Source organism: Dasypus novemcinctus, chromosome 3 (genome assembly GCF_030445035.2).
Source record: "Dasypus novemcinctus isolate mDasNov1 chromosome 3, mDasNov1.1.hap2, whole genome shotgun sequence".
Taxonomy (NCBI): domain Eukaryota; kingdom Metazoa; phylum Chordata; class Mammalia; order Cingulata; family Dasypodidae; genus Dasypus; species Dasypus novemcinctus.
The window spans coordinates 140190109-140217023 of NC_080675.1; the positions used below are offsets into that span (position 1 = coordinate 140190109).

At 35.6% G+C, this 26915-nt stretch overlaps 1 protein-coding gene across 7 annotated transcripts in view; it reads right to left on the minus strand.

Annotated features, from left to right (window-relative positions):
* Positions 1-26915, minus strand: part of DENND4A (DENN domain containing 4A) — a 179597-nt gene that overhangs the window by 56385 nt on the left and 96297 nt on the right. For 3 of the 7 annotated variants that reach the window (XM_058294362.1, XM_058294360.1, XM_058294363.2), the window contains 10 exons: positions 26060-26278; positions 24576-24721; positions 15249-15382; positions 12716-12851; positions 12155-12361; positions 11930-12058; positions 11520-11661; positions 10981-11109; positions 8150-8269; positions 7412-7543 (listed from right to left, as the gene is read on the minus strand). In XM_058294362.1, the coding sequence (XP_058150345.1) occupies positions 7412-7543; positions 8150-8269; positions 10981-11109; positions 11520-11661; positions 11930-12058; positions 12155-12361; positions 12716-12851; positions 15249-15382; positions 24576-24721; positions 26060-26278 (1494 nt within the window). Of the gene's footprint in view, positions 1-7411; positions 7544-8149; positions 8270-10980; positions 11113-11519; positions 11662-11929; positions 12059-12154; positions 12362-12715; positions 12852-15248; positions 15383-24575; positions 24722-26059; positions 26279-26915 lie in introns of all 7 variants that reach the window. The other 4 variants (XM_058294361.1, XM_058294359.1, XM_058294365.1 and 1 more) reach the window with 2 other exon arrangements.

The following is a 26915-nucleotide window of genomic DNA, read 5'->3' on the forward strand; positions in this document are numbered from 1 at the left end:
AAGTAAATAGTGCATTTATAGTATCACTGAATGTGAAAGGATTAAACTCCTCAATCAATAGATACAGGCTGACAACTGATAAAAACACATGAGCCATCCATATGCTGATTATAAGAAATTCACTTTAGATCCAGGGATACAAAATGGCTGGAAGTAAAAGGTTGGAAAGATACTCCATGCGAATAGTAATCAAAAAAGAGCAGGGGTAGCCACACTAATATCAGACAAAACAAACTTTAAATTAAAAAAATTTATAAGATATAAAGAAGGCCATTATATATTAATAAAAGGGATTTTCCACCAGGAAGATAAATCTTCATAATATCTATGCACCTAACCAGGGTGTCACAAAATACATGAAACTAACTCTGGCAAAACTGAAGGAAGAAATAGACATCTCTACAATAACTGTTGGAGACTTAAATATCCCATTCACATCATCGGATAGAACTAGACAGAAGATCAACAAGGAATCAGAGGACTTGAGCAATACAATAAACAAGTTAGACATGACAGACATATACAGAACACTGCATCCAAACTTAGCGAGTTATACGTTCTTCTCAAATGCCCATGGATCTTTCTCTAGGGTAGACTACATGTTAGGGCACAATGCCGCTCTCAATAAATCACCATCCCTGGGTCCACAGGATGGAGGAATAAAATATGGATTAGAGTGGACTCACTGGTATTCTACTACAGAACTATTGTGACTCTAGCAATGGAAGAAATTGTATCACTGATGTGGAGACAGTGGCCATGGTAGTTCCTGAGAGCAGGGAGAGGGGAAGAAGAGATGTGATGTGGGGCATTTTCTAGATGTGGAGTTGTGTAAATGATATTGCAGGGTGTATTAGTCAGCCAAAGGGGTGCTGATGGAAAAATCAGAAATTGGTTGGTTTTTATAAAGGGTATTTATTTGAGGTAGGAGCTTACAGATACCAGGCAATAAAGCTAAGTTACTTCCCTCACCAAAGTCTATTTGGAGCAAGATGGCTGACGACGTCTGCAAGAGTTCAGGCTTTCTGGGTTCCTATGTTCCTGGGGCTTGCTTTTCTCTGTGTTCAAGTTTCCTTCCTTTCTGGTGCTAGCTTCTCTTTCCTCTGGGTACTGACTTCCCAGGTCTTCAGCATCAAACTCTAACATCAGAAATCCCCGCATCAAAAGCTCCAACTCTGCCCTTTGCCATGTCTTTTATCTGAGTCTCTACACACCAAGGGGTGGGAACTGGGTGGGGGACTCCACACCCTAATGATAACTCAATCATGCCCAGGCATAGATCAGATTACAAACATAATCCAACATTTTCTTTTTGGAATTCATCAATTCTATCAAACTGCTACACAGGGTCAGATGCTGGACATTATATATTCTGCCATAACCCACTGAATGGACTGGAGGGAGAGTGTAAACTCATAATGTAAACTATAATCCATGCACTGCAGCAGTGCTCCAAAATGTATTCACCAAATGCGATGAATGCGCCACAATGATGAAAGAGGTTGTTAATGTGGGAGGAGTGGGGGTTGGGGTGGGGAGTATAAGGGAACCTCTTCTATATTTTAAAGATCTATGTATCTTTAAAAAAAAAAAAGACAATTAAAAAATATATAAAAAGATTTAAATTATACAAAGCATCTTCTCAGATCATAATGGAATGAAACTGCAAATCAACAATAGATAGGAAAAAAGTAATTCTGCAAATATGTAGAGGCTGAACAACATACTTCTAAATAATCAGTGGGTCAAAGAAGAAATTGGAAGTGAAATCAATAAAGATATTGAGACAAATGAAAATGACAATAGATAGGAAAAAAGTAATTCTGCAAATATGTAGAGGCTGAACAACATACTTCTAAATAATCAGTGGGTCAAAGAAGAAATTGGAAGTGAAATCAATAAAGATATTGAGACAAATGAAAATGAGGACACAACTTATCAAAACTTATGGGATACAGGGAAGTGGCTGTAGCTCAATCAGATAAGCTCCCATGTACCATATGGGAGGCCCTCTGTTTGTGTCCCCAGGCCTCCTTGTGAAGGCAGGCTCGCTGGCACAAGGTGGAGCACTGCCCCGCCTGCAGACACTATGAAGAGCCAACTCAGCAAGGAAATGCAACAAAAAAAGAAGGGATCCCTCCAGCGTGGGACATGACACCCGGGGACGAGCCTCCCTGGCAACGAGGGACCACTATCAAATACCAACTGATGATGCAACTGGAAAAGGACCTTATACGGAAGGTTCAATGCAGATCAGCAGAATATCCATGTCTACATAAAATAACATGACTTTAAAATGCTGTTTGACCTAAAGTAAGGGGGAAATGGAAAGGAGAAATGAGTTTATAAGGCTACGAGTTTCTAAAAAAGAGTCTGGAGGCTGGCAGAAGAATTGCCCTCATGCACAACTGAGCAGAGTCAGTGAGACAGATAAAGCAGATACAACCCCCAGATATTGGTTCCTTTGAAGGCTAAAGAGACCCATGAGAGTTATGGCCATGGCTGATGGGGTTAACTACCAGGGCAGATGGCCCCTCTTTGGAAATGGTGTTTATGTGTGATGAATCTGGACTCAGATGGGATCTCCCTTCATAAGACTTTCATGCTAATGTGCTGGAGGTGCAGTTAACGTTGGGATTTAAGATATATTTACGGGATTTGAATCTCTGGACTGACAATGTGATAGCCAGGTCCTGAACCTCAACAGACTCCAGCACCTACAATCTGATTTATTGGACTTACCACACTCAGCTAAGATGGAGTTGAAGAAGGACAATCACCACATCATGGAGCCTAGAGTGATTACAACTGAAAATGGGAGGATTGCATCCAGCATCCATGTGGAATTTGAGCCTCCTCTTGACATAGAGGTGCAATGGACACAACCAATCCAATGTCCACATAGAAGAGGTGGTATTGGATTGAGAAAAGTGGACATGGTGGACGATGGGTATGGGGAAAGGCAGGAAGAGATGAGAGGTGGAGGTGTCTTTGGGACATGGAGCTGCCCTGGATGGTGCTTCAGAGGCAATCACCGGACATTGTAAATCCTCACAGGGCCCACTGGATGGAATGGAGGAGAGTATGGGCCATGATGTGGACCATTGACTATGAGGTGCAGAGGTGCCCAAAGATGTACTTACCAAATCCAATGGATGTGTCATGATGATGGGAACGAGTGTTGTTGGGGGGGGAGAGGGGGGGGTGGGGGAGCGGGGTTGAATGGGATCTCACATATATATTTTTGATGTAATATTATTACAAAGTCAATAAAAAAAAAAAAAGAAAAAAAAAAAAAAAAAAAAGAAGGGAAACAAGTGAAGAACACAGAAGACCCCGCAGCGAATGGACACAAAGAGCAGACAGCAAGCAAGCCACAAGGGAGGGGGAAATAAATAAATACGGACACAGAGGAATGTACAGAGAATGGACAGAGAGAGCAGACAGCACACAAAAAGCTGCAAGGGAGGGGGATAAAAAAAACAACAACAACTTATGGGATACAGTGAAGACAGTCTTGAGAGGGAAATTTATAGCCCTAAATGCCTATATTAAAAAAGAGGAGTTATTCAAAGATTTAACTGAGAAACTAAAGAAACTAGAAAAAGAACATCAAATCAATCCCAAAGCAAACAGCAGAAATAAATGAAATTGAGAACAAAAAACAATAAAGAAAATTAACAAGATCAAAAGATGGTTCTTTGAGAAGATCAATAAAATTGACAAAGCCTTAGCTAGATGAACAAAGAAAAAAAGAGAAAAGATGCAAAAAAATACAATCAGAAATGAAAAGGGAAGTTACAACTGACCCCACAGAAACAAAAAGAATTATAGAAGGGTATTATGAGAAACTGTATGCCAACAAACCTGACAACCTAGATAAAATGGACAAATTTCTAGAAATGCACAAACAACCTATACTGATGCTACAAGAAATACAAGAACTTAACAAATCAATCATATTTAAAGAGATTGAATCCATCATCAAAAATCTCCCAGCAAAGATGTCCAGGACCAGATGGCATCACAGATGAATTCTATCAAGCATTTCAAAAAGAATTAACACCAATTCTGTTCAAACTCTTCCAAAAAATTGAAGAGGGAAAAGTACCCAACACATTTTATGAAACCAACATCACCCTAATACCAAAGCCAAATAAAGATACTACAAGAAAAGAAAATTACAGACCAATCTCTCCAATGAACATAGGTGCAAAAATTCTCAACAAAATACTTGCAAATCAAATCCAATAGCATATCAAAAGCCTTATACATCATGACAAAGTGGGATTTATTCCTGGTATGCAAGGCTAGTTAATATAAGAAAATCAAGCAACGTAACACAGCACACTAACAAATTAAAGGAGAAAAAAACACATGATCATTTCAATTGATGCAGAAAATTGATGCATTTGACAAAATCCAGCATCCATTTTTTTATAAAAACACTTCAAAAGATAGTAATAGAAGGAAAATTCCTCAATATGATAAAAGGCATATATGAAAAACTCACAGCCAGCATCATACTCAATGGGGAAGGGTTGAGAGCTTTCCCTCTAAGATTGGGAACAAGACAAGGATGCCCACTGTCAACATTGTTATTCAGTACTGTACTAGAAGCTCTTGCTAGGGAGATTAGACAAGACAAAAAATTAAAGGCATCCAAATAGAAAAAGAGGAAGTAAAATCTGTTTGCGGATGACATAATCCTGTACTAGAAAATTCTGAAGTATCCACAACAAAGCTACCTGAGCTAATAAATGAGTTCAGCAAAGTGGCACGATACAAGATCAACTAATACTGAACAATCTGTTCAGTATTAACAATCTGTTATTGTATACTAATATTGAACAATCTGAAGTGAAATCAGGGTGAAAATTCCATTTTCAATGGCAACAAAAAGACTCAAATACCTAGGAATTAATTTAACCAAAGAAGTACAGGACCTATATGCAGGATACAAAACAATGCTAAAAGAAATTTTAAAAGACCTAAACAAATGGAAAGACATTCCATGTTCATGCACTAGAATAATTATGAAGATGTCAGTCTTACACAAACTGATTTATAGATTCAGTGCAATACCAATCAAAATTTCAACAGCTTACTTTACAGAATTAGATAAGACAATCACTAAATTCATTTAGAAGGGAAAGTGCACCCGACTAGCCAAAAGCACTGCAATAAAGAAGAGCGATGTGGGAGGAATTTCACTGCTTGACTTTGAAACATATTACAAAGCCACAGTGGTCAAAATAGTATGGTACTGGCATAAAGATAAACACATCGGTCAGTGGAACAGAATTGAGAATCCAGAAATAAACCCTCACCTATACAGTCAACTGGTTTTCAACAAACTGATCAAGTTAATGTTAACAGGACAAAACTGTCTCTTCAAGAAATGGTGCTGGGAGAACTGGATATCTATAATCAAAAGAATGAAAGAAGACCCCTTCAGATTCCCTATACAAAAATCAACTCAAATGGATCAAAGACCTAAATATAAAAGCCAGGACCATAAAACTACTAGAAGATAACCTTCAGTGATTCAATATATATTTATTCAAACATATTCTCAAGAGAATCATGAGCTAACTACAGGGTGATGATTTTATTTCAATATTTAATTAAACATTAAAGCAAATCTTTGGTATTCCATTCCCATACCTTTTAGAAGTCATATCAATTTATATGTATATGTGTGTACAATGATATATATATATATATATATATATATATAGAATTTCCTTATATTGTACTGTAAAACATAAATAACCTTTAAAAATGCTTTGAATCCTGGCACGCTCTATAATATAAGAAAAAAAAACTTGAAAAATAAGTATTCCTATAAATCCCATATACAGTCTTTGGCAGTAGTGATAAACCTACAATACTGAACAGATGGGAACAGTTTTTGGGCCAAAAATAGCAAGGATAAACTAACAACTCTAAATCACACCCAGGAGATCTATTATCGGCTTTAAAAAAAATTGGTTTGTTAAGCATAGAGAGTAACCAAAAAGCCAGATGGATCAGTCAGATGACGATTTCTCTGAGAAAAGATCAGGGTCAAAGGATGATTTATAATCATATTTAAATATAAAGCTCATAAAAGCAGATCTTAAAGAAAAGGCAACCATTTATAGACAGTAATGAAAGAATATAAAAAAAGACTACTAAATGTAGTAATTAGACATGGTAAGGGAGGACTAAATGGTTGTGAAGCTATTTCATGATACCAATTAAAAAAATTGTAAATGTTTTAAGTCTTAATTATTTAACAAAGAAATACAATGTAAGATAGTTAAAGGTCATCTAATTTTTAAATAATACCTAGAGCTGGAGTACACAGGCTTTATCTGTAAAGGGCCAGAGTACGTATTTTAGGTTTTGTAGACCACATGGTCTCTGTCAAAACTACTCAGTCTACCACTGTAGCACAATAGCAGCCACAGACTGCTTTTGAATAAGTGTGGCTGTGTATCAATAAAACTTTATTTATGAATGCTGAAATTTGAATTTATTAATGTTCATGTACTACAAAATATTATTACTCTTCTTTTGATTGTCCCTCAACTATTTAAAAATGGACAAACCATCATTAGTGTGTAGTCCTCTTTGAAAAAGGCTTCAGGCTGAATTTGGCCTATGGGCCACAGTTTGCCCACCCCTGAGCTACTGGCATACCTAATTATGTTTCAAAACCTGAGTTATATAATCAATATTTTTAAGATTGTAACATGATATAAAACTGAGCTAATATAAAAATAAAATAACAATTATGTAATCCGGTTATTAACACTAGAAACTCTTATGTTCATCAACTCCTGAAATATAGTGTGGTGAAAAATTTGTGAGGTCAAGCATTATCCCTGACCCTAACCTGACTTTTCCATTGATAACTTATGTGAACTGCCCATAGGCAGATTATACTTAAGTTTTCTCATCTTTAAAACAGCACTAATATACCCTCTCACAAATCTTAGCATTGCTATATTAATAAATATGAAATAATATCTAAAAAATACTTTTGAAGGGAGAAAACACTGGACATAATTACCTAAACTATCTTATAGACTCTACTTTTGCTTCTTTTAAAAGAGACTAGCTGTATGGAACCCTCAGACTAATTACCTCTCTTACCCCTACTTCTCCCTCTAAGTAATCCCAAAAATCCAAACTCCAAAGATAGTATGTAGGTTGTCAATTGGCCTCTACATTTTCTTAAAATAAAAACATGAACAAAGTGAGTTGTAAAATACAGATTTCAAGCTACTAAGCTATACCATGAGAAACTGTAGAAATACAAACAAAACCAAACCCAGGAGAATAAAGACTTACAAAGAAGTCCCCAATATAAATACAGGTACGATTTATTCTGTACATAACAGAGACATACTATTCAACTCACCTGTGTTTTCTCCTGATATTTTGCCAGCAACGTTGTTTCTTGTACCACTCAGGCGAACTATACTTGAAGAACTTTGATAATTAAGCTTAGGAAGGCAATCAGCACTTCCTTTTGCACTCTCACTCTCTGACACTGTTAATATTAAAATTAAAATGTCAATAAATGAAATATATATGTACATGGTAGGAGGGAAAAAATGTAGCTTTTAGTTCTAGACAATTCTACATGAAAACTGGTAATAAGAAAATATGAATATCTCTTTTTCTGTCTGTCAACCACAATAAGTAGTTCAACTTATTTGAAGTCTCAAGCGTAGATCAAATTATTAAGTACTGGCCATACACATGGTCAAGGACATTAAGAAACTAAATATATAACTGTAAGAACAATTATTAAATTTGGCCCCTAATATCACTGCTCATTTCTGTTAACTAATTTACACAAATTTTATTTTTCTTTCTTATTTGGGGATGAGGGCATGGGTGGGACAATATAAGTCATATTCCATTAAAAAATTTTAATTACAAATTTTGTTAAACCTCAGAGAAGAGCCACTGTTTCGAGAAATATATATTTCTACTAAAATAAAAGTATTTTCAGAGTTCTATAGCATTCACTATATAACAATAAACAATATTTGATTTGGAGAGTTTTTCCCACTAAGACCACACATTGTATACTTGAAGCTATGTATGTTCATGTATTAGGTGGTGGAGAGACTCAACTTAAAACACCTACAGGAACTAGAATCACTCCCTTTCTTATCTTCTTCTTCTTCTTGAATGTCCTCAGTAGATACAGCCCCTCTTCTAACTTCATCCTTAGATAATGAATTATATCCAAGATCAGACTGGCCACCTGGAAAATGAAGATATAAAATCCATTGCTATTTACCATAAATTTCTTCAGTGAGAGCAGCTGAAATTATGAGCAACATAATAGTGTTTGGATTTACTTATAGAAATTTTTCTGGATAACTTCTAATTGCATACATTCTTTTGTTAGTCATCTTCCCCCATCTCTATTAATATAAGAAAAGAGATAATCTTAAAATAATTTATTTTTGTCTCTACACTGTGGTCAAAAGTAACTATGTACATTCACATTACTGTGTGGGCTCCAAAAGACACAGACAAACCAGATATTCCTTATACAAGCCTTTGTGGATAAAAGTCTGCACTCGAATTAAACAATTAATAACAAACAATTCATAAAAAAAACATTTCACACAGCTCACTGGAGCTAAATGTTGAAAAGATTTTACAAAAACAATGGGTTTATTTACATTTATTGCAGTTAATTTTTCTGAAAAGTCAATTTAATAATTATTGAACTGCACCTGAGTACACAAAGAAGGGAATAAGAAAAATCTGAAGTGTTAAAGTTATTGTTAGAAAAGCCAAAGTTACATCAATACAAGAAAATCTCAATACATTGCTTTGTTAGAGGCTTGCTCTATCATTTTTGGCAAATTACTTTCATTAGATTAGCATCAAAAAATAAGGTTTTGAATCCTAATTCTCTATTGTAGGAGGCATGTCAGATTTTAAGCAAACTACTTAACTTTGTTGTTTGGATCTTGAGATCCCAGATTTGTAAAATACAAAGTTATGATTATATAAGAGACTATGTATATGAAATAATTTTGTAAACATGTAAAGCACTATGTAAGCAAATTGTATTAATATTAGTATCACTAGATATTTATTACTTTAATACCTTTGTTTTAATTTTAAGGTTTTTTTCCTTGTCAAACTTACAACTCCATTTCCAAAGAAACTACACATAGAAAAATGTGAAGATAATCTTGATGAAATTCACAATGTTTTATTCAGTTCTGCACTGTTTTAAGATAATCTTCAAAAAAAAATTAAAAACAAAAGATTTCTTCATCTTAAGAAAGCAACTGTGGACTAAAGTAGACCTATTATTATTCTAGCAATGGAAGAACTTCTATCACTGATATAAAGGCAGTGGCCACCAGAGGTTCAAAGGAGGGAGATAGAAGAATAGGTACAACATGGGGGCATTTTGGGGACACTGGACTTATTCTGCATGACATTGCAATGGCGGATAGAAGCCATTATACATTTTGTCAAAACCTATAAAATTGTGTAGGTCAAAGTGTAAACTATAATGTAAACTATAGTCCTAGGTTAGTATAGTGCTTCAGTATGTGTTCATCAATTTCAACAAATGTACCACACTAACAAACGATCTTGTTTATGTGGAAAAGTGGGGGGGGGAGAGGTGGCGGCATAAGGAATCCCACATAGATATGTATATGTATGTGTGTGTGTGTGTGTGTGTGTGTGTGTGTGTGTGTATATATTATTTATGTTTTGTTTTGTTTTAATTTTTAAATTTTTTAAAATTTTGAGGTACCAGGGCCAGGGATTGAGCCCGGGACCTCATAGGTGGGAAGACAGAGCTGAGTCACATCAGCTCCCCTGAGTTGGTTGTTTTCATTTGTTTGCTTGTTGTTTGCTTTTGGTTTTTAGGAGGCACTGGAAATTGAACTGGGATCTCCCATGCAGGAAGCAGGTGCTCAATTGCTTGAGCCACATCCACTCTCCTCTCCTCTATTTCTGATGTAACATTTATGTAATCTAAAGCTTTAAAAAGAAAAAAAAAAAGAAAAAAAAATGCCCGAGGATAACTAGTACAACTCTGAATAAATTCATACCATGTGAGAAGAAATAAAACTAGCCAAGAAAGAACTATGGAAATAGCATTTCAACACAATTAGCTTACGTTTATTACTCATAAAAGTAGGCATGAAAAGTAGAGAGATAGACCAAAGCAATGTTTCCAACTGCAGATAAGAGCCTTCACATTTTAATATTAATGCTTAAATCTTTAAAAAAGTTTTTGTCAGTTAAGAGCTCGCTCTTATACTGTGCTCAAAAGTCACATAAAATATCTTAAGGACAGAATGATGCAGTTAAATGTGTCAGTTTTAGTAATACTTAGGGAAAACTTATGTACAAGTCTTATTTTTCAATGAAATGTCATCTTTAGTATGCTCTAGTTTATATATTTAAAATTTTTATTATAATTTAAAAATACAATCAAAAGAAGTTGCAAAAATACTACAATACAGAGAGTTCATGTATACCTTCACTGAGCTTTCCCTAATGATAGTGTATCAAAAAACCATAGTATATTGTCAAAAACCAGGAAAATAAGGTTGGTGCAATACTATTATTAACTCAGATATAGAGCTAAAAGTTAAAACATAACAAAAAGACTCTGATAACATTTATTATGAAGAAGAATTTACATTAAGAAAATGATGCAGTAAGGTGATCTATGTGATACCCACGTTTAATTAGATTATTATGAACTAAAGGCTTGAATAAACTACTTTATAAGCTCTCTTCAAATTTTTCTTTCTATTCAAATAAGGAATGAATAAAATTGCATAGTTATTAAATTCTATATCAAATTCTAACATATAAGATTAAAAGTGACAGTTAAACACATCATTTAAAATGAAAAATTTTAAAAAGCTGGTAAATCTTGTTTTAAAAATGTACTGTAAAATATATACATAAGCACACACAAACCTGTACTAGATCTATCATCAGTAGCATATACTTTGAGTAAACCCGAGTTAAAAGGTGCCTGCTCCACAGTGTGTGTCCCATGACCACTATCCATGCTGCCATGACTAACAGCATCCAGGTCACTGCCATCTGCTTAAGAACACAATTTGATAGCATTTACTACGCAAGGAGATACCAAAAAATATGCATTAGTTTGTTTCTCCAGCTAATAATCTACTAATATAACACTGAATATGAAAATTACCACATAATTAGCAATATACAACTATAAAAAAGAAACCTATTGTGAATCATTAATGGACACTAAAGCAAGACCATCAAAGGCTGGTAATTTAACAATTACAAGAAAAAAAGGGAAATTTGGTATATTTTAAAATTTAAATGGGAAGAAAACTCTAATATTAGAATTTCCTTAATGGCAAGAAGCTAGAAAATATTCAATGTTTGAAAGTATTTAGAATTTCTGAAAATGCAAAATGTAACCAATTAATTAAAAAAAAAAAGTAAAACACATACATTTCTTAAAATTCTTCAATTACCTGAGAAAGTTGTTTGTGATAAGTGTGCATGTTTCCTTAAAGCTCTTTTGAACTGTGATACTCCTAAAACAACATTTCTTACTTTAGTCCAAAGAAAATAGCCACTATGACTTCTTGAAGGCCAGGTACTTTCCAAAACAGCCTAGTCATTCAACAAAGTAAGAAGAGTCAGTAAAAGACTTTTTATAAATGACAATACACTAGTTTCAGAGTCAATCTAAAGAACATCAAAGTAAATTGCGTAACACAAAATAGAACAAAAGTCTTACTTGACTTACAAAATATATTTTAGAGACTTTAAAATAAAGGTCAAATAACCCTTATATAGATTATTTCTGCCATCAAGTTCAGGTTGTATAATCACAAAAGTACAAAAGTAAACTCTTTCTCTGTTAAATCAAAGTAATTACCTTATTATAATAACCATAAGTAATGGCATTGGGGTCAATGCCAGCTTTCCGCATTTCAAAAAGTACTCGAACTGCAAGCACTGGTTGGTCATACTGTCCACAGAGCTGCATAAGAATGCGGTAGCACACCTGAAACACAAGTTCGAAAGTGCAGAGAAAGAAAACTATCTAGAATAAATTTATGCATCTAGAATAAAATGACATGTTGTAAAGAATAACCGTTACCTCGTCAGGTGGATCCATCTTCTTTGACTGCATTTTTCTTAGCACATCATATGCTGTTTGTAGAGCCCTGACTTTTGAATGACATACTTTCACATAAGCTGGGAGACAAATAAACCACAGTCCATAACAGTCCCGTAGTAGACACCTAGACCACATCTGAGGGATGGAAGAATACCTCTTTGCAATTTTATGGGCTGATTTAATTTCCTAAAAAACGCAAGAATCCCATTAGTAAATTTACACACTTAGGCATCGTTACTTAACTGACGGCTAAAGAAGTAAAAATTGCATGATTTTATAATGTTTCCATAACGAAATCTGTCTATAATTAATATATTTTCAATCTATTAGATTTTGTATTGTACAATGTATAAAAGAGTTCTAAGATAAGAGAATTAACTTCTTGAAATCAGATTAATCTTCAGAGTACTTCAGGGAGCACAATAACCTAGTAATAGCTATGCATTACAGTGGTAAAATATATTAAAGGAGATTGAGTGTTATATTTGGCTTTTTGTTTTAATATTTTATTACACAAAGAATGCAAACATTTCAAAGTACCTGTTTTGTTCTTCTGAACATGGGAGAAGGGCTACTAGGACTACTTGACTTTGATGGCAATTTGTTTTTTTGCAGTTGTAGAAATCCTTCAGGTGTCTCAAATAAATTGTTCCTAAGAACTGGAAATCCATTATAGCTGTTTTAGGAAAGGAAAAAAAATCTCAGGCATACATGGATGATAAAATTGCTTACAAACTAAAAAACTTATGACCAATAGCTTCTTAACTCTGAATTTAGATTAACTTTCTCCATCAGATTATGACATATGCTCAACAAATATTCAAGCTAATGTTACCTTTCTTACTATGATATGTAACAGCTCAATGTAGACTCAAGCATATACTTTGGGAACAAGAAAGTGATATATATTTAAAATTTGCTGAACTTGACATCTAACTCCAAAGTAATTCAAGTCAACTTTAAAAGTTAGTATTCCATGCAAATACATGGCAAACAGATATTATAACAGCTGGTAAAGGACCGTCAAATCAACACGCACAAGCCAGACAGTCATTACTGTCATTCCCCTGGATTAGCAGACTTATTGAAGAACCTCACTCTTAAAAAGATGCAAATAACAACTTTAGATGTAGCACATTAGGGCACCAGCACTAGCTTTCCCATTACCATGAAGTGGTTTATCAGGTTAACTAGCAGGTTCAGGACCTCGTTTATAAGAAATAAAGTTGGGAAGGCTGATGAAGAGGAAGAAAAGATTAGAAATGGTGGCTCTATGATGAAAAGGGTCTAATTAGGGTACTAGAGCAAAGTGTTCCAGGGATTTAAAAGGTTAACAGCAGCTAGGGAAAAAGACATGAAAAACCCCTCAGCAACAAACTTTATCCTACTTTATAATATTCTTAAAGCCATAAAAATAATTTTATTTAATACTAGAAGAAACGGAACTACAATATAAGATTGTAACCTACATCTATTATACATTACTACAGGCAATGAAGCAGAATAAGAAAATATTAATAATGATTCAATGTAAAATAGGAATAAACTATGAAGAAATTCAGGAAAACACATGCCCCTTAAAAAATTCATTGTATAAACATAGTATGCCAATGAGACCATTTGTGTGTCTTGTGGAAACTTGCTGCTTCATCATTTTATACAGACAAACTATAACTGTATGAGTCATTTTTTATTAAGAGGACCTATTATGTACATGAAAGGCATTTATTTTAGGTTGTTTTTATATGTGGGTATGATTATACCAAAATTATATTGGTAGTCTAAAGGAAAAGTATGACGATACTCTTAAAAAATATTAATCTTTTAAAATAAGTGATTTTCTTATCAAGTGACTAAAAACCTAAAAGTGAAATTTAAATAAAAGTTAAAACCAAACTACAGAAAGGAAAAAAATAAATAACTTTATTATTAAAAGAAGACTTAGAAGTATAAAGTACAAAAGAGATCAAAGAAATGAGATCTTGCTTAGGGGGAAAAGAGAAATTAGGAGAAATATTTTAAGAATCTGTGACAAAAGACAGATCTTTAAAAAGTGATATGAGTAATATCAATGAGTGAAAAGAGCAGGAATCAAGTGACCTTGAATTAATCAACAACCGCAAACATCTGTCATATCACTTTTTCATTTGTAAAATGAAGAATTTAATCTAAGTCATATATGAGTATATCCTGAAAAAATGCCTTTTCAATGAATAAAACAAACTGATTAAGTGTAAAATGGCATTATAATCCTGAAATAAAGAATTATTAGAGAATTTTAAAAACCTCCTAAAAAAAAAAAAAAAGTTCTTGGGAGCAGATTGGCTAAAGCAGTTGAGTGCCTGCTTCTCATGCAGGAGGTCCCAGGTTTGGTCCTTGGTGCCTCCTAAAACCAAAAAACCAATAAGCAAACAAATAAAATTAAGGGGAACTTAAATGGCTCAGTGGTTGAGTGCCGGCTTTCCACATACAAGGTCCTGGTTCAATCCCCAACCCTAGTACCTCAAAAAAATAAGTTAATTAATTAATAATTAATAGCCTGAGGAGCAGGTATAGCTCAGTGGTTGAGTGCCTGCTTCGCATGTATGAAGTCCCAGGTACCTCCTTAAAAATATATATTAATAGCCTAAAAAAAAATCATACATATCAAGGCCACAAAAATTGACTTTAAATTTCATAAAATCCTTTTGAAAACCAAAATTACAATAATCAATATTAGTGTATAGGATGAGGGTGATAAAACTACCTTTAGTCAGAAACAAAATAAAAATTCTATAATAAAATTGCTGTATTTGGAGGGTAGGTGTCTAACTGAATTTAATCAAAATTTTAAGGACAGATACTTATGTGGATATATTAGAGCACTCCCCAAAAGAATACTATGCAAAATTATAATTTTTTTTTCTGTTTATACCTCAAAACTTAATAATGGATGTGGGATAAGCTTGCTTACCACCTAAAAATTAAGGATCTGTAAAGTTTGGATTTTGAAAATACCAGTCCTTAGAAAGCTACGTCACAGATGATGGATTGCTTCTCTCTTTCAATCTCAAACATTCTGCCTCTTGAATACCTGTACTGTAAAGGGGGTTCTTCACCATTGGGTAGATGGGGAATCTCAGGTGGTGTTACAAATACAGTATGTTCACTTTTGAAAGATTCATCCAGTTCTATAAGTCGCATTTCACCACTCTTATCCATATCTACCTGAAGGAGTTTAAAAAAACATACAGTAAAAAAAATACATTGGTTAGTCAAGTGCTCATCTAGAGGGTAAAGGTTAAATAATAAACTATTTACACAAGTGAATATTAATAGTTTGTTTTAAATGAGCAAGTTCTCTATGCACTACTACAGAAAGATCTCTAAGATGGATTTAGGAAACTGTAAAAATAATAATCAGGAACACTGTCAGGAGATTTATTGTTGATTTACAATCCCTTATCCACAATTAAAAATTCCATAGAGCTCCAAAAACTAAAAATTTCTCCATAACTCATTGGACTGCAAAACCTGAACTAAAATGATACATAGCTATCTATTTATTATCTTTACTTATCCTCCATTTAGTATTAACATAGATGTTTTGCTACAAAAATATTATTGTGTTTAATTATGGGCAACTGCACCAGATGCTACTGGGCATTACATAACAGTGGTAGTGGTACTACCAGTAATTGTTTTTCTACTTTTTACTGAGAGTTTCTAATTTTAAAAATGCTGAATATACATTAATTTTATTTGCTTTTTATAAAACTTTAAAAAGTGATAAAAGCTCAGAATAAAATTTAAACAAAGTAGAATAAACTGCTTTTAGAAGAACCATTTATTATTTAAATTCTATTGAAGGATATTTAAAAATTAATCAATGTGATTTTTTCACTTGTGAAGAGCCTTTTATAAGGTAAAACTAGCAATAATACAGTAAACAGTAAAATATAAAATCAGTACCCGTTACTCAAAGTTGGCACAGTCTTTTTTTTAAGAAACAGGAATGTAAAGCTACAGGTGGGAAGTGGATTTGGCTCAATGGATAGAGCGTCCACCTACCACAATGGGAGGTTCAGGGTTTAAACCCAGGGCTTCCTGACCTGTATGATGAGCTGGCCCACGTGCAGCGCTGATGCGCACAAGGAGTGCCGTGCTACGCAGGGGTGTCCCCCACGAAGGGGATCCCCACGCACAAGGAATGCGCCCCATAAAGAGAGCCGCCCAGCACGAAAAATGTGCAGCCTGCCCAGGAGAGCTACCGCACTCACGGAGAACTGACGCGGCAAGATGATGCACCAAAAAGACAGATTCCCAGTGCCACTGACAAGAATACAAGCGGACACAGAACACAGCGAATGGACACAGAGAGCAGACGGCTAGTGTGGGGTGGGGGAATGTGGGTAGGGAAGGAGAGAGAAATAAAAAAATAATTTAAAAAAATCTTAAATTGGAAGCTATCTACACATCAAAAAATTGGTAAACGAATAAGAATGAAAATTCACTGGATGAAATATACAGTTGTTAAAAATGAAAATAGTGAAGATTCCTTAGATTTCTGGTTGAAAAAGAATGAAACACAACAGTCTGCTTTCAATATCTTTTAAAGTTCCACCAAAATGAGTAAGGGAATTGGGAGGTGGGAGCCTACAAAGACAAAATGAACTGGAGAAGGAACAACAGAGCTGGAGCTTAAAAGATTTTAGGAGCTGCAAAGTATACTGACATGACCTGTGAAAGCTACCAGTCATGTATCTGGCACTATGGGGTAGAGAGAGTAGGTAGGGGATATGGGAGAAAGGTGAAAAAGCAAGCCATTTTGCTCTGTAGAACCCCAGAAAGGTAAACAATGGGAAGCGAGAGGCAACCTTGAAAATGCGAGTACAGGTGGGGTTAAGGGAGGAGGATTGTTTAAAAGCCCGCAGTTAAGGAATTTCAGATTCCTGGCCCAACCCAATATAGTCAGGCCACTACTCTCCAGTGCTGGCAGAAGAGAAGACTAGTGGTATGTTTTGGGTGAAGCAGAGGGATTCTTGACTTAAGGACCCCAGGCAAAACTGGAGAGATGGAGGTTACTGAAAGTAGCTGAGGTAAGCAGAAGCCTATATGATACAAACAGCAGACCTTCCTCTACTAAACTCTGAGAATACTGACAGTTAGGCTTTAGCTCCCCAGGATGGAGGGTGGAACTGAAGCAGTCTAGTAAGATAGGGAGTTAAAGATGGATCTGGAACCTGGCAAGAAGTCCACGTGGACATCAGCAACCCCAAGATGGCTGCTGGAAGACCCTCCCCCAAGATTCTGCCGCTCAGAACACTTCATCTGGAACCAGGAGTAGCCCCAAATATTGTTCCAAGGACTTTATCATTGGGCCCTCCTGGGAGATTGGTGGAGAAATAAGCAATCAAGGTGGTGAACAGCTGGAACTCTTCTCCCCTGCCATTAGCAAAGGGGTGGAATAATTAGCAGTTTAAAAACCTGTACCAGCCCGAGTTCTCTCTCTCACCCCGCTCTCGTCTCTGGATCCATCACTGCCCTCTGTGTGCCGCTCTCACCATTTTTCCTCTGCCATGTGGCCATGCAAGTAAATCTGGGGATTTATAATATATAATGGGGAGTTGTAGCTTGTAAATCAGCCCACTTTATCCCTTTTCACCCCCTTCCTCTCTACCTGGGACTCCTGCTCTGTTATTTTCTCCCATTCCTCTTCCCTCCCTACCTCAGTAAATTACTGACCTAACTCACCCAGTGTGCTCTTGAAATTCATTTCTGCAGCATGGCCAAGAACCTAGATAAAATTCAGTAATAGAACTACCTCTTGGGGAAATTACCAGCCTAAAAGAAAACACTTACACTACTCAAACAGGGGCTTCTAATGAAAAATAGTTGAGTACCTTTATGATCATCACTCTTACAGCTAAGGAAGCCCTAAGCCTCATCTGCCTAGAAAGAGCTCCAATGAGCAATTTGTGCTTTACTCTTGAAAATGAATTTCAGCCAAAGATCACGATACATGAGGAAAACCGACAACTTAAAAGAGAACAAAAATAAATATAAAAAGGTACTCAGAAGAAACAGACAAGGCAGGGAGAAGAAACCCTCAAATGAACTAAAAATAAGTCTACATCTATGAAACATGAACAAGAGGCTATAAAAAAAGGAGTGTTCAGAGAATGCAAAAGAGTATATTATAGAGTTGAAAGATAAAATTGAAGACATTTCCCAAAAAGTGGAACTGAAAAACAGAAAATGGAAGGGAAAAAAGATAATAGTAGAGGCTCAAGCCATGAGGGCCAATATCTAAATTAGAATGAGAGAAGCGAGAAAATGTTAGGAAGAAAATTAAACAAAGAAAAAATGCAAGAAAATTTTCCATAAGTGAAGGAAATGAGCCTAAAGGTTAAAAGGGCCGACCTACTATCCAGCTCAATGAAGAAAGGCTATTCCTTATGAAATTTCTGAACATTTAGGATCTTTAAAGCTTCCAGGTGGAAAAAGAGATCAGGCACAAAAGATCATAAATGGGGAGTGGATGTAGTTCAAGTGATTGAGAGCCTGCTTCCCATGTATGAGGTTCTGGATTCAATCCCCAGTACCTCCTTTAAAAACAAAACAAAAAACTGACAACAACAACAAAACAAAACTCTTATCTATAGTTATATATCTAAACAGAAAAAAAGAGAGACAAAAAGATCAGAAATGAAGATGGTACTAGACTTCTCAACAATTGGAAAATAGACAATTTTATACTCATCCAAATTAGCAATTGAGCATTAAAGGAGAATAAAAAGGTTAGAAATGCAAGGTGTTTTAAAAAAAAACGTATCTCCCATGTATTCGTCTCACTAAGCTACTGGAAGATGTGCTCTACTATAACAAAGAAATAAACCAAAAAAGAAAAAGATGACTGCTCTAATTCTTGGTATGGTGAAGTCTATTAAAATGTTTTAATTTTGCACTGCGGATTCAGCACCTTGGTAAAAGATATTTCCCTAACTTGAATACCTATAATATCCCAGTTCAATATTATAAAAACAGCCATGAGGGAAGCGGATTTGGCTCAATGGATAAAGCATCCACCTACCACATGGGAGATCCAGGGTTCAAACCCAGGGCCTCCTGACTGGTGTGATGAGCTGGCCCACGCACAGTGCTGATGAGCCCAAGGAGTGCCGTGCCACACAGGGGTGTCCCCCATGTAGGGGAACCCTACACACAAGGAGTGCACCCTGTAAGGAGAGCCGCCCAGCGCGAAAGAAGTGCAGCCTGCCCAGGAGTGGTGCCACACACACCAAGACCTGATGCAGCAAGATGCTGCAACAAAAAGATACACAGATTCCGGTGCTGCTGACAAGAAAACAAGCAGACACAGAAGAACACAGAACAAATAGACACAGAGAGCAGACAACTGGGGAGGGGGTGGTGGGCAGGGGAAGTGGAGAGAAATAAAAAATAGATCTTTAAAACTGCTGTGCAATAAATCCTATATTTATCAGACATTTCTGTCTTCTGGAAAGCACACTGACATCTATTTCTTTGGGAAGAAAAAGAAATCCAACACCCACAGCAAGATAGAATTAAAATAATTTTCATATTTTTATATTTTTTAACAATACATTAATATGCTTGGAAAATCAAGAAAAATCTTACCAGACTGTTATATAAAACTGCCCATAATTAAACACCATCCTACAGGAACAGATTGTAAAGATTTAAAATACAATCATATGAATAAAAGCACGCATGGTTCTTAAATTAGTCACAAATGAAACTCAAATAATTCTCATATATTTCTCCTCTTATTCCTATTTAGCATTACCCACTTCAGCTTTTAAAGCAGGTAAAATATATTCCCTGTGGATCAAAAAAGAAATATTTCTGTTCAATCTCAGTCATGGATTGCTTTAGGCAGATAAGCCAAATTTATTATTTTCCATAGCTAAACTGTAGGAGGTAAAAGGATTGGTTTACTTAAAAAATTAAGCTCAATAGTTACTCAACTAAGGAATACCCTCCATATAAAAGATTATTTTAGTGAGTTAATTTGCAATTTTGATTTTGAGCACTTATAATATTTAAATACAACATTAATCTGTTATATATAAATGATCTTTTATTGAATCTAGAATTTGAGTAGGTAAATAACATTTTAGGAAAACAGTATATCTAGAAACGATTATATATTTAATGGAATTGTTTTTCAGACTTCTCAGAATTCATATTCCTAAAGCAATTATTTCAATCAGCTCATGTATTAACACCCATCAAGTGAACAGCAGGTGACCTACTTTCAGAAAATCCTCGACTGTGTAATGTATTAATTATCAGTACTAAAATATCCTCCTTAGGACATAATGCCCTAGGTACTTAGGAAAATGGCAAGCCTTGTATGTCTTACAATATTAATGAGTATTGTTTTTAAACCATATGGTACTATAATCTGAGTGCTTAGCTAAAACATAAGCTTGTGAACAAGATACACAAAAAGGATCAAAAAAGGGAACAATACAAGATTTCTCTCATTTACACTGCTAATTGGATTCCTACAATTAATTAAGTGTTCCCATGTGGATTAATAAATTTACTGGTTAAAATTTAAAGCATACTATTAGCAAAACCGTTGTCACTAATTTGGTCCCTTTTAATTCAGTTAGCTTGGAACAGAAAGCAAATGCTATACAAACGTATGCCACTATTCATAAAGGAAACTCAGGGAGTACATAAAGATGACTAGTGGAAGCCCAGAACCATGATAGCAAAAACATTCAGAGTGCATAATGCTAGTCAGAAATATCATTTTTATATACAAGAAAACAATTCAATTATTCTTATAAAAAGGATTCAGAGAATTTATTTTTCAAATCTCATCTTTGTATTTATTGCCAATACTTAACTTTTAAAAACACCAAATAAGGCAAACTTTAAAAAGTTTATTAAAATAGTAACAAGTTTTTTTGGGAGCGGATGTAGCTCAAGAGGCTGAGCACCTGCTTCCCATGTACATGGTCCCAGGTTCGATCTCCAATACCTCCTTAGAAAACAAACGAAAAAAAAACCAACTCTCATTGGGGAGCAGATTTAGCTCAAGTGGCTGAGTGCCTGCTCCCCATGTACGAGGTCCTGGGTTCATTCCCTGGCACCTCCTAAAAATATATATATAGAGAGACAAGTTTTTGGTACAATGTTATAATGAAGATATATGTTAAAGAGATAACACATTGTCTATTACTCAAAATAAACAGGATTTCAAAGCTCTACACAGGCAGAGCTCAACTTACAAAAAGGTAAGAGTTCTAAAAGTCTATTTGCAAATAGATGTTCAAAACTTAGAAAATAAATATCCCCCCAAATCAATATCTGAATATTTGTCATAAAATGATAAAACCAAATGAACTAATCTATAAACTCAAGTAAGAACCACCAAAAATATAGTCTTACTATTTCCATTTTAGTTTGTACAACTCTACTCTGAACACTATGAGATATGTACTTATAATTATGTCCCCCCTCACAAATTATTTTAAACAAAGATAAGAAACAACTAAGAGGGACATGAACTTGGCTCAATGGATAGAGCATCTACCTACCACAAGGGAGGTCCAGGGTTCAAACCCAGGGCCTCCTGACCTGTGTGGTAAGCTGGCCCACACGCAGTGCTGATGCACGTAAGGGGTGCCGTGCCATGCAGGGGTATCCCCCGCATAGAAGAGCCCCACGCGCAAGGAGTGTGCCCGGTAAGGAGAGCTGCCCAGCGCAAAAGGAAGTCCAGCCTGCCCATGAGTGGCGCCGCACACACAGAAAGCTGACGCAACAAGATGATGCAACAAAAAGAGACAGATTCCCAGTGCCGCTGACAAGAATACAGTGGACATAGAAGAGCACACAGCAAATGGACACAGAGAGCAGACAACTGGGGAGGGAGGGGAGAAATAATATAAAAATAAATCTTAAAAAAAAAAAAAAACTAAGAAAGTCACAGAGTTAGGATTAAAGTTCTCCTGATATAATGTTTCCCCTACAATACCATGCGTAAAGAGCACTTCTCATTGTTATAAGACTCATTTGGTACTTATTTAATAATCAGTAAAGGACATTTTCATGTCAAACTCAGAACTGAGCCAATTTCTAAGTATTATGGGATGAGTTATATTTTGGCTTTGTGTCAAAAAAAATTCACTGATTTTTACAGTCACATAAATTTGAAAATGATTATGGATTCTTTAAATTTACAATTGGGAATTGTTGAAATAATACATGATAAAGCACTGCTTCTTTCCTTTTTCTACTATAATGGAAATAAAATCATGATATATATATATATAATACATATATATTTTTAAAAATAATCATACAAATTTACAAGAAAATTTCCAGTACAGAACAAATAACCTTTTCTCAGTTTTCTGAGAGTAAGTTGTTGATGTCCTAACACTCCTGTATACTTTACTGTACTTCCTATAAACAAGAATATTCTACATAACCACGATACCATATGAAAACCACATGAAAATCCTGGAAGTCAATACATTACAACTATCTAATCTTCACACCATATTCAAGTTTTTACTGATAATCCTAATAGTGCTATAACAAAAGGATCCAGTTCAGAATCAAGCATTGCATTTAGTTGTCAAGTCTCTTTTATTTCCCTTCCCTCTAAAACGGTTTCTGTTTTTCCTTTATATGCTCATCTTGACACTTTTGCAGATTACAGAACAGGTATTTTAGAGAACTTTCTTTAATTTGTATTTGCTTGATATTTCCTTGAGATTAGATTCAGGTTATGCACCTTTGGCAGAAATATAGAAATGATGCTGTGTTCTCATTGCAGTCTATTAGGTGGCACACAATGTCCATTTGTCCCATTATTGATGACATTAACTTTGATTACTTAATGAGATTATCTGTCAAGCTTTTCCACTATAAAGTTACTCTCTGCCCCTTTAAAATCAATACCTATTTTACTGGGAAGTACTTTGAAACGATGTAAGACCTTGTTTCTCATCAGACTTTCAACTGATTGGTTGATATGTGTGTGGACTCATGTTTGTTTTTTTTCTCGTTTTATTCAGTAGGTTATCATCGGAAACTAATATTTAATGCTCAAACTATCCCAGATTTAGCCAGTGGGAGCAAAGCCCCTTCAAACTAGGTTCTTAGGTTTTTTAAAAAAAGTTTTCTTTTATTACATGTCCCCACCATTATTTGGAGCAATTACTTTCTAACACAAGATGCTTCAGGCTCACATGTATTTACCCTGCTCTAGACCTGGGATCAATCATCTCTCCAAGGAGTCTTGATTCTTTTTAGTGGCAAATGGTATATGGAAGCCAGAATCAGTGCATTTGGCATACATGTGGCTATTGGGGTGTGGCTGCTCCCAGATCCTCTGTGTGCAGAGCTAAGGAAAGTATGTATGTACACACATACACACACACACCCCTATTAATTATATTTATTTTTCTCTATGTATCTTTACATATTGAAGATCAACAATACCACACCAAACCCCAAAATTCATTAAAAAACCACAGGATTTGTTCTAGTTTTCTCCATTTATAAATCTCTTCTCTGACAATGTAAAACCTCATTATCCTTAATATACTTATTTCATTAATTCCCCATATGTAACAATCTTTCACTTTACCACACCTCCCCCCATGCAGATGCCTTCTTCACCCTAAAAAGATTTTGACAACCCCCTACCCCCAGTGCTATCACCTCCCTCATCTAGTTCAAGCTCTGACAACCCATTTACCACCCTCACCCTAAGGTAATACTCTCCTCACTCTGCTCAGGCTATCATTCCCTGCTGTCCTCATCTCCGTGTGGATGTTCTTCCCATCCTGCTTTGGCTCTGACAACCTCATCAGTCTGCCCCCAAACATGGACACTCTCTTTATCTTGCTTGTCCTCTGAGTCCCCATGCCATGCTACCCCTCTACATGGATGTTCTCTTCACCTGGGTTGGGCTCCAATAATCCATGCTGGGCTGCTCCTCCTTCCTCACTCCACTCAGATTTTGGTATATCTATTATGTTCTACATTTACTCTCAGGATGTGACAATCTACCCCAGACAAAGAGAAGAGAAAATTCAAGACACTCAAGTTGGAGCTCCCCAGGCTTGGAAAAAATTCCCACAATCTATTAGTGGGAAGATAGAGTTTGGAAGCCTGATTGCTAAAACAAAACTACTAATTTAATAAAATCCTGCAATGTACTCCTAAGGGGTTGTGCTCTAAAATACCTAGCAGGCTACCAAAACTTTCATTCTAAGGTGTCAATAATAAACCTGAATTAACTTAGATTTTCTTAAAAGCTGGTAAAAATTTTAAGTGGAAACTATAACTCATAACATTTTGTGCAGTTGTGCAAAATAAGCTAGAACATAATAGACACACTTTTACTTACTTTATCTACACAATCATCAAAAAATGCCAGGCTTGCATCTTTATCACTGACAAAAGAACATTCCTCAATGAAGCGAATAAACATTTGTGTTTTGGTCATCAAGTTATAGAATTTTTGATGTGACCGATCCCGGCTTCTTAAGAAAGCTGTTCAATATAAATATACATGTCAGAATACAGAATCTAATTCACAGACTCAGAACTTTTGAACTACAAGGAAATTGACCAACTATATTGCCTATATCCTCCAAACCCCCACCTATATCCTCCAAACCCCCACCATTTTGCAGAAAAAGCAGCTAGCATGCCTGAGAGGGGAAGTGACCTGAAAAAAGATAACAATAGGGAACAAATTTGAACCCAGATCTCTCAACTCCTCATCCACAAATGTCTCTGTTGTCTCCTTATTACCTTGAGGTTTGCATATAAACTAGTAGATTTTAAAGTATTTTTTTAAATTGCTACTTTCACCCCAAAGATTTTATGTGATATATGTACTCCCATTCTCTCTCTGCATTTATATATAAATCTTCGTCAAAGCAGCAGCAACATTTCCTCTAGTATTGTGTCTTACTTAAAGAAAACAAAATAAAAGTTTATTTCCTGATTTCACTCTTCACCTTGCTCAATATGCTCAATTATGCTTCAGTGAACTTCTTTTGGTTCCTTGAACTAATAAAGCTTTTCCAGCCTCAGGTACTTTACATAAACTATTCCCTCTGCCTAAAACACTCTTCTATTTTCCCTTTGTCTGACTAATTTCTACGCATTTTTTACGTCATGGTTCTGATGTTAATTCCTCAGAAAGGCCTTCTATGATCATCTAATATTTTCTAATTGTTTATCCTCTTGACCATAAGCTATATGAGAGAAGTAACCATGACTCTTTTGCACGCCACTTTACACCCAATGCCTAGCATTTGGAGGCATACAAAAATGCTTATTAAATAAGTTTCTCTTTGAAATGTTAAATATCATAAAACAAAGTAAATATGTATTATGACACTAATTATACTCCAGGCCTTCCCAAACCTTACTTCATGGCAAAGATAGAATAGAGTATTTGTAAAGCATACAAAAACAAAGTAATTGAAATTCTCAAGCCTGGAGGCAACCACCACAGAACTCCTCTGGGTCCCAATGTGCCTGGCTGCCCGGAAAGCTGAGCGCATCAACATCTCAATATATTTGCAACATCATAGAATGCAATGGACACATGATACAATAGAGTGCAGTGATGCATGATTAGGAGGCTCTGTGTTTTTCAAACAGTTTCTTTCGCATATTTTGCTAATGGGACTATACTCAGTGTGCTCAAGAAAGAACTAGTCCTAAGGAAATGGATTATCAACTGAGTTGGCATTCATATAGTCCCAAAATAGATATGTATTTTGACAATTTTGAGCTATTAGCTGAAAGAGCAATTGAATCACTCCAGCTTTATAATCATTAACATGAAAACTGCAAAATTATGCAATCACCTACCTTGCAGAGCAAAAAGAGAGGTTGCATCTGTGGCTGTCTCAGATGGCGCTTCTGTTATTGGTCTTAAGTATGATCTATATCCTTTTAAAATAGAGGCCATAAAACACAAAAATGCCTCTTGGATTTCCAAATCTATTGTATGCAACCTCTTTCCAGAATTAAAATCATAGTCATTCATTGTTAAGTCCATTAATCCATCATCTCTTGGCCTCTGCTGCACTGTGAAGAAATACACTGTTAGTGTTTTCATCAAATTGTCAAAAGTAATTTTCCTGATGGCATCAATATAAACTTGTATTTTCAAGAGGGCTAGAGCTACTTCGACTATTTGTTTACATAGATGTAAACCCTAGCAAAGTTTGCCATATCAATTTTTAGTCTCTGCTGAGTACATTTTATCCAAGTTAAAATTATACTAGTTTATCTCACTAATAAATACAATAGTCCTCCTTTCCCTTACTATGATTATTTTTTTAATAAAAGCTCCTACAGAAGGAAATGGATTAAAATGTAAAGAACAGAGAAGTGAACTTGGCCGAGTGGTTAGGGTGTGTGTCTACCACATGGGAGGTCCGCGGTTCAAACCCCGGGCCTCCTTGACCCATGTGGAGCTGGCCCATACACAGTGCTGATGTGCGCAAGGAGTGTGGTGCCATGCAGGGGTGTCTCTCATGTAGGGGAGCCCCACGTTGCAAGGAGTGCACCCCGTAAGGAGAGCTGCCCAGCCTGAAAGAAAGTGCAGCCTGCCTAAGAATGGCGCCGCCCACACAGAGAGCTGACACAACAAGATGACGCAACAAAAAGAAACATATATTCCCATGCCACTGACAGCAACAGAAGCGAACAAAGAAGATGC